The 12,050-nt window shown below is 33.2% G+C and overlaps 1 protein-coding gene across 1 annotated transcript; it reads left to right on the top strand.

The window, feature by feature from the left end:
* The first annotated feature begins 3,382 nt into the window (after nt 1-3,382).
* On the top strand, nt 3,383-5,592 carry LOC127835714 (uncharacterized). Its single transcript, XM_052362151.1, has 4 exons — nt 3,383-3,626; nt 4,530-4,714; nt 5,135-5,252; nt 5,509-5,592. Exons 1-4 carry the CDS (start codon nt 3,393-3,395, stop codon nt 5,590-5,592), a joined length of 621 nt encoding a protein of 206 aa, XP_052218111.1. The 5' UTR covers nt 3,383-3,392.
* Nucleotides 5,593-12,050: the final 6,458 nt, after the last annotated feature.

The raw sequence follows: 12,050 nt of genomic DNA, 5'->3' as shown, positions 1-12,050 counted from the left end.
TGGGATAAAAAGGCACGTACATGCACACATTTATTTTGTCGTCACTTGTAACAAGCTGAAAGTTTGTGTTTTTCCAAATTAGGCTATGTAATTGACCTCCGAAAAGTAAAATAGTTATATTCCGGTTACCAGATTTACCGAAAGCGCGCGCTTTCGGTATCGGTACCGAAAGCACTTTGTCAGTACCGAAAGCGCAATGTAAAATGTAAATTATAGAATTAATCAGTTGACCAGTTACATTTACAATAAAAGAATAACCGAAGACTTGGTTATTAATGCTTTTCTCATGGAATATTTCGTACAAATTCGATAAATCGATAAAATGCACAGCCACAATATTATAGTTTCATGTCAGGTAAAAGCTCAATCAAAGCGTTCCATTGTACCAATAGCGCATGCTTATTTTATCAATTATTAATGAGCTAGTTATCAACATCTTCACTCAAGATCAATTGTTCTCATATTTGCATCATTAATAACACTGATGGTATGGAAGCGTATATGGGGCTTCCTGATAATTTGAAAATGTTACGAGAATCTCTATGTCGTATTTTTCGTGATAACATGTATTTAGTTATTACGATACATGATGTGCCGACATATTTACTAATTTCTAATGAATTCTTTAAAACTGCATGAACATGTCAAGTAATTCACGTAACAGCGTGATAGACCATATCGACTTCTGAGATGTTTTGTCGAAATAATGACACGACTTTTGATGACACAACTGCACATCTTGTATCACTTCATTATTAGCCCAATACGTAGATAAATACAACATATTTCGAAGTAAATTCGAATAATATAACACATATTAGGCGTAATTTGAGATTAAGTTTGCGACCAACACTACAGCATTTGAAGGTTGAAACGGCGCTAGCATCAGGTGATTAATAAACACATTAAATTCTGGTTAATCCGTGTAATTAAGCAGAGAAAACAATAGCTGCCATTTTACGTACATATTCTTACAAGTATATAATTTCTATTTTATCCAGAGAACCGCTACATCTCTGTTACAAGTAAAAGACATTAACTGTGTAATAATAGTGCACCGCACAATTAGCTTCGAAAATCAAACCTGTTCTGAAGCTTTTTTTTATCAAAACTATACAGATACTATTTCAGAATGTTGTTATTTCATATAACATGATGTTTTTAAGAAATGGTATGGGATAACTGGGTGAAGGTCAATGTCAATTGTTCTAAATACGCCTTCAAACCGAAACGACTCACCTTAAACAGTAATACATTGGATTTCTTCCAAAAATTTGCAAATCTTGTATGTACTTGTGAGGATAGTTCATTCATGGTAAAACAATATTTTATCCTGTAATAAACACTATCAATAGGTGCAAAATTTTCCGGTGCTTTTGAATTGATATGAAAAGCCCACAAGTTACGTCCGACCTTTACTTCCCAGTACTTTGTTCTAAAATTTAGATGCGAACGAAGTTAAAGGATCGTATTGTAAAGCAGAGAGTAATGGGTTTGTAGTGTGAGAGAGCCATTGATGAGCCCATCCTTCGTATGTATGCCTTTATGTCGAATGTAAATAACTGCATTTAAACTAACGTATTTAAGAGGGTGGATGCGTCGTTCCGTTTGTTGCTATTAAAGTGCATTCAACATACTTGTTTACACAAGGAGAGGATAGTCCGACATCAAAATCATATACAACACAGTTTAAAGTTTTCGCAGAGGTTGCCGACGATTTGGTATGTCTAATATTTAGAATTTTATGCAATAAAATATATGTGATGTTTTTAATGCTTCTTTAGTTATATTTGACTGGTTTATATGCTTTTGTGTGTTACCGTTAGTACCGTAATTACTCTTAGTCATTGACAGTTAAAATTAACATAAAAAGTCATTTCCGAAAATTTCGATGTACAAAATTATTCCAAAACATCAATGTCCAAAAAAATGGAATAATCACAAAAATATAAATTATTTGTATGTTGTTTTACAGACAAATACTCCAATATTGAATCTTGACAGGGTACAATGATTAGCAGCAATATGCTGTAATATGAACGTTTAATTATTTAAATTCAACGGCGTTAACGGCAAACTGTCGTTTCAAATTATAACCAAGAGCGAGTACACAGGCCTATTTTCCAAATTGAAACAAACGCAACGAACCACTAACTTTTTGTGTTCGTCTGCCAGATTTATTTACCGTCATCAAAAATATGGGATACTCTGTTTGTCCAAACCAGAGTCGCAAATAACCATAATTTGGCTCAAAAGAGGTAGTCCGAAAATTAAGAGTGTTCGAAAAGTCCGACCGCTTTTTTCCTAACATAGTTATGAGTGTGATAAATAAATACCCACCGTAAAAGAATATTTATAGTATTACAATAAAACTTAAAATCAACGGAATAAATAAATGCTTAATTGTTATGCAATCTTTAACGTGCGTTAAGACTTTATTAATGTGATTATGTTGTTTCAGCTTATCCTCGCCTAAGTATGTCCTTTTACATGTGAATTGTTCCTTTTATGTATTCCGCATAATGTAATTAAATACTTGGATATTAACTCCAATTCACATTTTAATGTGTGTTGGTTTACTGACAAAACAAATACATGTAAGCGACGTATGCTTATTGTGTTACTAGTATTAAGATAACAGTTCAGATTGTTCTTCAAGCTAGGTAAGTGCATTGCCCGATGAAGTATTTTTGATACTGGCTAAATTATATAGAGAGTTTGCCCAAATTTGCATCTACAGATATATGGTTGTGGCACAAAAAAAACGGATATTATTTTTGTGTAGACAAGGCGAAACAAAGTACCCTAAACCCATTATTCTAACTCCTTAAAAAAGCAGATGTGTTGTTAATTTGTTCAAGCCAAAACCATGTAATGTGCGATGAGATGGTTTGGTCGATCAACATGAGATTAACTATATGAGCCATATGGCATTATATTTCAAGTGTTTTATTATTCCTTTTACTATCCCAGATATAAACAATAAGTGCTAACAATTCTAATTACATCTGGACGTGAATAAGATTTCGAGTGTCCCGTTACACTAAGTTCATTAACGACGTCCGCTTGCTTATTTATTACAGACATATAATAGACGAGTAGGGCTTCATTTCATGTTCGCATAAACCATCTTTTAAATTAAATGTCGCTCTGAAGGCGGCAGAAATATCTTTTAAAATTGGGACATTTCAAATATTTCTGTTGTGGTATTGTCTGATATGATGATTTGCAATTATGTCAAATGTCATGAGGAAAATGAAAAATAACACGAAATCATTTGATGGATGTAATGTTCTACAAAAGGTTGTGACGTTTCATTGTTGATATAAAACATTTTTCATTTCAGAGAACTTTTGGACGAAACTTATTCGGTCTCGTTTTTGACACACATAATGGAGGCAAATGTGTCTCACGTGGGAGGTACGACGGACGTTCCTAAGAAGATAGACAGTGAAAATGAGACAGACAATATGGAAAACATTTCGTATGACGAAGCGGACACAATCGATGTCAGTAATGTCTTCGAACATCCGATCGATCCAAGTCAGGAACACATGCCAGAGGACTACGTAAACAGTTCATCCAGAACCCAACCATCTGCGAAGAGAGGGATTTTCTTTAAGAGTGTATGTACAGTTTGATTGCGTTTCGTTATTTAAATTAACTTTCTTACTCGATAACCCAGTCTTTAACTGCATATTATAGTGTTGCACTTTCTAGTTTTACCGTCTATGCCCGTGTTTAACTGTTATATCATTGTTGTAATGCCAGGATTACCCAAAACATCATTTTTATCATTTATATTGCATACCATCAATTTTTTCCAATAGGTTTCGATTTTCCATAAAATCATTGCTTATTTCTTTCACTGCATCCAAATTTTACCCACACACAGTAACTTGTATATACTTCTTGTTTAGGATATGTTTTGATGGTGATTATAATTATTAATAAGAATGATGTTGCTTTTTATGATTATAATTTCATATGATGATCATTATTATTAGTATTATCTTGAAGATGATGATGATGATGATGATGATGATGATGATGATGATGATGATGATGATAATGATGATGATGATGATGATGATGATGATGATGATGATGATGATGATGATGATGATGATGATGATGATGATGATGATGATGATGATGATGATGATGATGATGATATGATGATGATGATGATAATGATGATGATGATGATAATGATGACGACGACGACGACGAAATTATGATCATTATTATTATCAGAAACCGATGCCTGATCAAACATCGGTGATCCTAATTTCCCACGCATATCAGACGGAAACTGCGGATGGCGACTACTCTGGCGTCATTTTCCCATCAATGTCCAAATTGTGAATAAAGCTTGGCCTATTGTTACCTTTGGGCGCCCTATAACCGGTGTAGAAGCTCAGTGTTATATGTTCCTTATACCGTTCCAAGGCGATGCCCTTAGTGTTTAACATTAGTGTATAATCTGGCTATCTGGTTATATGACTAATCCGTTGTTTTTTTATCAGGAACCGAAGCCTGATCAAACATCAATGATCCTTATTCCCCACGCCTATCAGACGGACAAAGAGGCTGGAGATTATTTTGGCGCAACTCTATATACCTACACATGGTCTTCAGAGCAGAAATTCAAGTATCAGCATCTACTGAAGGATATCAAGGGTGGATATCCGGCACAGAAGATGAGCATTTGGTATATATACGTTGTAAACAACTGTATTCTACCTGTGTTCAGTGCACAAACCTTCAAATAATCTATTTACATTCTTTGCGGTTTTAATAGACTCTTGTATAAGGCATTTTCGCATACCAATGATGTTTACCTTTCGGAGTCTTGAACAAAAAAGAATCGCTGAATGATTGTATTTGCCAATGAATCTGTTATGTTTGTCTTGTATTTGTCAAATTCTATGTGATGATATATCGAATAATAATAATAAGGAAATTGATTTCAATGTGATTTGAAAAAATACAATAATAGTAAATGGTGACAATTAAAATATTTACATTTTCCAATTTTAATTATTTCTCTTCATTGAGAAAATATTTATCGGCATTACCTTGAAAACAAAAAAATACCTTCTATAGTATAGTGTTGTTGTTTTTTTATCAGTAAAGGTGACGAGCTAGTTTTCATAGGTCAGACATTCACACCGAACCTTGATCATACCGCGGTTCTCAATTGTTTCCACCACGACGTTAAAGTGGACGGAAAAACCCGATTCTGTCTGGTAGGCCTGTTTTCAATTTTAGAGATGATTGTATTGTATACGTTTAAATAAGTTGTTTGTTTACGCGTAAAACGATTAGAATTTACGTGATGAATTCTGAACAATATGCTTTTAATGTGTACTGAAGAAACGATTCGACCATAATGGTGTACACATGGATACTTGTTTCTTCTAAATCCATGTTTTGTCTGAGTAGTATCTTACAAGTTAAAATATATCTTCCAGTAGACTAAATGTACATTATTTATCATTTTAGGTTTTAAGAAAAAGTGAAAAGAAGCAGTGGTATGAAACCAGTGCAATTCTTTCTCCGAACCATAGAGAACATCGTAAGTTGTAAACCGTAAAGCATAGATAAAGTGTTGTTTCTTTTAGAGGGTCCTTTTCACATATTGTTGCATGTATTGAAGTTTGTCATTAAATGCTTTATATTGATCAATGTAAACATTGGATCTAAAAAGCATTAGCAAACAACGAATAAATAAATAAATAAATACCCCTCAACAGGGCTCGATCCATTGACCCCTGTAGTAAAAGTATATCCCTTATACCACTCGGCCATCCGTGCTCATACTAAGACTGTTGTATTTTATACTTTATATAAGCAATCCTCGTAGTGTCAGAAAATTTAATGACAACAACAAAACTCTCCAAATTGTTAAATCGTTTCGCGTTGCAACGCTTTATAATTTTCATGTTTTGAAATCGTCAAAAGATTTCTATAATTAATATTTTAGAACATGGTAAATGTTCAGTATTTAGTACTGTTGCCTCACAAATATCATAGCTACAACGAAAAGTTACAAATGTGAAACATTTTTTGTTAATATGTTCATTTACCAAAACGTGAAAAGGTCCATTTAACTTGATTTGTGTACATGCTGTTTTAGCACTGATAAAATAAAAGATTATTAGTAGTATTACACGGTTTGGATGATGATTTTCGTTACTTAGATAATTTAAAACTGTTGAATAACCAAAGAAAAAAACAAAAGGGGTGAATCATCTTAACTTCAAGAAACAACGTCCGTGTATATTTAATGTGTAAATGACATAATGGAATATGTTGCCTGTATTTATTTATTTATTGACTAGTGGCGAGTTTGAATTGACGATAAAGCAACATCTCAACATTCCCAGACATAATCATAATCCATGCTTTAAACAATCATTCCAGTCCGCTGCAATAGCTAAAGTGTCTGCAGTTGAGCACACACAATTTACACAGCTCCAGCAGGTAATCCTTCATGTGTTAAAATTTAACAGTAAATTATGTGTAACTTTTGTTATATTTTCAGATCACAATGGTAATACGATAGTTGAGAAACCGAAATATGGTCCCGCAAAGCCCATACGTTGTCCGCCAAAACAAATCGTATTTTCCATTTACGACACTTCGCTTTACATGTTCATTGATAAAGCTGGCATTCACGGCGTACCTTTGTTAAACAATTCCAGTAAGTACAAAGTACGGACATGATACGCATTTGTTATAATAATGCTAGACGGGATATAGCTGAACAATTAAGTAATACAAAACTCAATGTCAAAACATAAAATAGTCATCATTCGAATACATTGAAGACGTTCGTTTGAAATTGTATTATCCTGTTGTTTTTTTCTGTTATTTTTCCAGAAAAGGCAATGTTCATGTCAAAGAAAACTAACAGCAAAACTCTTAATATTTGTCAAAGAAGTAAATGAGAATATCAATCTATTTTATTGATATCTCAAGTTGTGATACCATCGTGAAAACACGTATTTGAAATACAGGGGTCAAAAATTTACAAGAAATTGTCAAGCATTATAGCGTATTCAAATAATTAAAATACTGACAGTAAATTCGTTGCGTACAGACGTTACCACTTAATTGTGCCGTTATAGAGAGACTATACAGTATGCATGTAATCTTTTTTTCAGTATTTGTCAATAAGACAGTCGAAATATCGTTCAATCCATCCTCTACAAAAGCGGCATTGTTTGGAACGGACGGGACGTCTTACGTTCGCATAGATGATCAAAGAAAAATTCGCATATCGGTTGGATATTTTGTTAAGATAATAAATATATATATATAATAAATAAAATATATCTATTATAAGATACTTGGTAAAAACTAAATAAAAAAAATTTAAGTTGACAATGTCATGTTCATTATTGTGGTATTTTATGTCTCTAGAAGATTTAAGAAACGTTATCTATGTTTTGTTAGCGCCTCTATTATATATTTAAGGATGAGTCCGCGTGCACGTGGTTCGAGTGTCAAAAGAATGGCAATGACAATATCTTCAGTGCCTACGGCAAGTATTGTCTGTAACACTTAACATATTATTTGAAATGTATGGCGTTCTTTTCAAATATATGAAATGATAAGAATGTACTTAGATGGTTACATGCACAATTGTCAGTTAAAAAACTCGTTTGAGCACAACTTGCTCATGATGAGCTTTGATGATCGCCTTTTGCACGCCTTGAATTTTGCACTTCTGAAGCGTCAGCATTTACCTTGTTAACACTCCATGGGCCACAGTTATTGTCCGATCTTCATACAACTTAGTCAGAAGATTTTCCCTAATAGTATATTTGCCGTGTTCGACACTATGTCACGTGAGTTAAAATACTAGGTCACAGGGGCAAATTTAAGAAATAATGTAACACTCTATAAGTCATATTCACAGTCTAATCTTGTTGAAACTTGGTCCGAACATTTGTTCTTATAACTTCTCAGCTGAATTTGATAATGGTTTAATTTAATAGTAAAACCTTCTAAAACCTCTAGAAATCACATTCATAATCCAATCATCATGAAACTTGGTGAGAAAATATTTTCTAATGATATCTCGACGGAGTTCGAAAATGGTTTCGGTTCCTTAAATAAACATGGCCGCCAGGGGGGGGGGGCTGGGCATTTTTACTTATAGGGTTATGGTTAAACCTGGTAAAAACTATAGAAATAAAATTGTGTGTCCAATCTTTATGTAACTTGCTCAAAACATGTGTGCTTCTTTTGTCTCTTTTGAGTTAAAAAATAGTACCGATCAATTGAAAAACATTGCCGCACGGAGGCGAGTATGTTTTCCTTATATGTTCTAAGTGAAACCCTCTGAACACTCTCGAAGTCAAGCGTGATGTGTATTCTTCGTAAATTTAATCCAGAGCTTTAGTTCTTATGTTATTTCGCCTGTGTTCGAAAATGTTTCCAGTAAGTTAAAAAACATGGCAAGTTTTCCATAAATATATATATAGTGAAACCTTATGGACACTCTATATACATCGCATTTTGTGTCCAATTTCCATTACATTTGCTCGAAACATGTCTTCTTATGATTAACTGACCGGATACGAAATGACTCCGGTCCGTTGAACGGCAGCGGGCTGGCAGTTTTCCTTATATGTCTTTAGTAGAAGCTTGTGATCACTCCAGAAGTCACATGTGTCGTTTAATAAGCATGAAACAAACCCAGAATTTATTTCAATGACACCACGGCCAAGTTCGATTCTGGTCCGTTGAAAACCATGGCTCGAAGAAGGGTGGGCGATTTTTCTTGTATGGTTATAGTATAAACCTTCACACTTCCAACGTCATATGTAATATGCATTATACTTTGTAAGATATGTGTTCTTATGATATCTTAGCCGTATTGAAAAAAAAATGTATATAGAAAAAAGAAAGGTCGGACTTAACATTTATTAAACAAACATCACAAAAGCTGCTTAGAACAGTTCAGCTGCATTATTTCTCAGGAGAGCGATCAAAGGCCTTCAGCCATCTTGTTTCATCTTCAGTCATTTGCTTCATTCGTATATTTCAACAAGTCACGCGTTGTTGATAGTGTTTTTATGTTTTTATTTTACAGACTTATTTTTGGCATATGACAAAATAGATAAAAAGTTCGTGATGTCCAAAAGAAAGGACGGTCGGAACTGTGTAAAATTCCAAGATGTGGGGCGAGTTAAAGGAATTGATCATCCAGATTACGCATGCGCTTCTGAACTTGCACAAATGGACGCTGAAGAAATAGAAGACACTGACGACGGATACGCCAGTAATGGTAGTCAAGAAAAGGATACATGGATGCCCGATGATCCCATCTTTTTGTCTGCGGACAATTTAGACATGGACTAATCTAATCTAATCTATGATATGAGCTAGTGTTCGTATGAATTAAATGTCGAATAAAGCTTGACACTAGTAACAAACAGTATGTTCTTATTCTAGTGGATTTAATGTTAGAATGTTAGTGGTGGGCACTATTAAAATGCCTACCTTAATTACAAATCATTGACAGCGTGCAAGTGACTTTTATTTGTACATTATATTGATAGTTGCCTACGTATGGAAGGAGATTACCGATTTTGCATTAACGTGTTATATACTTGAACACAGAAAGAGCATTACAATGCACGTATTATTTAAAGATTCGCTTCATTTTCGAAATTTATCACATAATTGGTTTTTTCCTAAACAAGTTAGCCTTTAAGCTATTGGAAAGTTCATTGTATGATCTCTAACGTCTTTTAGTATGTCCATTATTTTGATTGTGTGTATGTTAATACCAGTAAACATGTTTTCGATCCCAACATCGTGTTACATGTAATTTATTTTTTGTACAAAATGCAGGTATATATTTGTTTTATAAAACCATGTCATATATATTCTTATAAAAAGCAGACATATATGTTTTTATCATAACATGTAAACTATTTTTTTAACAAAATGCAAGTATAAATGTTTTCTTTCCAAACATGTGTATTTGAACAAAATACATGATTTTAATCAAATGAAGTATAAATCATATTATGACAAAATATCAAGCCACTGTTATTTACATAAGCAGTAAACCTGTATTTTAAGCGTAAAGATATAAACATATTCGATGTTGTTCGTAGAATTTTGACATATCGTATTTATTTAGTTGTATTATTTATGATTAAGGTGCATAGTATAAAAGTGGTGTGTAAATAAAGAGTAAAAATAGAAACTGATTGTATGTCAATTTTTGGTAAATAGAACTAAAGAATTATTTACATAATCCGTTTAAAACTACGGTGGACATATCCAGCAATGGATCATTCTCAATTCTTTCAAATTGCTCAATTTTCGAAATAGCGTATCCTTTGTGCCATCTACAACCCGCTTAATTGTACGAAATACCCAAATTATTTCTTCCAGTTGCTAATAAATAAAATAATAATTGTCAAATCAATTTTTATTCTGCAAATAACGAAATCCGCCAGTTTTCTCGTCAACAACTCGTAGTTACCACATGGAAATAAATAGCAGTGTGAAGATTAAAATGGCGATCACGTTGCTAATAACGATGATGTGACGATACTTACGATGATATCAAGATCTTTGTGGTGATATATCATGGTGATAATTATGATGGTAGTAGTGGTTATAGTGTCCCGATGATGACGATGTTGATGTTGTTGATGGTGATCCCACTACTGGTGCTTCTGCTACTAAGGATTATAATGGAGTTGATAACAGTGTTTGTGACGCTGCTGCTAAAGTTCACGATGGTAATGAAAGACATCATAGTGATGATGATTCCGTCTAGCTATTATGTGCTGCAACAGATAAACCACATTTTGTCTCGACGTAACTGGACATACAATAATTTAATATGAAATACTCGCGCATAATTTTCTTTGTTATTATATCATTATTAACTTATTTTTATTAAATGTGACCCGACTTTCAACATATTCAGGCATGAATTAAAGTTTCGTCAGGTTTGCATATAGGGACTTTTTAAGAAAATACAAACCTCGAATTGAATTAATGCTAACATCAAATAATTCATAGCCGATATTTGATTCGATACCTTTATTAAATAATGTATACCCAAAAAGAATGACCCATATTTTTACCAAAAGTATTTATAAGTCCTTCTTTAGCATGTGTATGTACTATTATTTCAGTAATGTTACCATGTTAAAACGTGGATCTACAGCCTTTAAATACGGAATCCGGAGAGTGCCATCTATAATCTCGCACTTATTTCATCAAGGGCAACACTAGACACACGAAGCGATACTTGATATTTTTCTTGTAGGCCGCAGGGACGCACGATATTTTTATTGACAATCGCGGCGAGAGACGATATATTTAACACAATGTATTGCCCTTGTGTAGGTAGCCCAAAGGAAGACAGTTAAAAATATATAAAAAATATCGTGTTCGAAAATTTAGGTACACAAAATTATTGCACAAAATAAATGTCTAAAAAATTTGAAATATCATCAAAATATAAATTATGTTGTTAGGTTTTTTACAGACAAATACTGCAATGTTGAATTTGGACAGAGTTCACATATTAGCATAAATATGTTGTAGAATGAACCTTTTAATTATTTAAATTCAACGGCCTCAATGTAAAGCTGTCGTTTGAAATCATGAATAAGAGCAAGTATGCAATCCTATTTACATCAAATGAAGCCAACCCAACGAATCGCTTAATGTTTATGTTCGTTTGCCAGATTTATTTACCGTCATCAAAAATATTGGAAAATCTGTTTGTCGAAACCAGAGTCGCAAAGAACCATAATTTGGCTTAAAAGAAATAGTCCGACAGTTAAGAGTGTCATAAAACTATATTTTATATTTTTCCTGTTAACGTATCCACCAAGGATAAACAGAAACGCTGCAATTGTATTTTTGGACGAATGTTTGTTGTGTATTTTAAGAAAACAAAATAAAATGGTTTGCCATATTTTGAAGTCCGGAATAACTTAGTATTATTTTGCAATTTTATATGCTTGCTTGTGTAAATTTCTTTCAGAAATGTGCTT

The sequence above is a fragment of the Dreissena polymorpha genome, chromosome 6 (assembly GCF_020536995.1).
Source record: "Dreissena polymorpha isolate Duluth1 chromosome 6, UMN_Dpol_1.0, whole genome shotgun sequence".
Taxonomy (NCBI): domain Eukaryota; kingdom Metazoa; phylum Mollusca; class Bivalvia; order Myida; family Dreissenidae; genus Dreissena; species Dreissena polymorpha.
The sequence above is the reverse complement of the archived record's forward strand: the minus strand, read 5'-3'. Positions and strand labels throughout refer to the sequence as shown.

Excerpts from the sequence above, each read along its gene's own strand:
- LOC127835714 (XM_052362151.1), top strand. The coding sequence starts at position 3,393 with ATGGAGGCAAATGTGTCTCACGTGGGAGGTACGACGGACGTTCCTAAG. Across the intron at positions 3,627-4,529 it reads GAGGGATTTTCTTTAAGAGT|GAACCGAAGCCTGATCAAAC; the intron begins GTATGTACAGTT and ends TTTTTTTATCAG. Across the intron at positions 4,715-5,134 it reads GCACAGAAGATGAGCATTTG|TAAAGGTGACGAGCTAGTTT; the intron begins GTATATATACGT and ends TTTTTTTATCAG.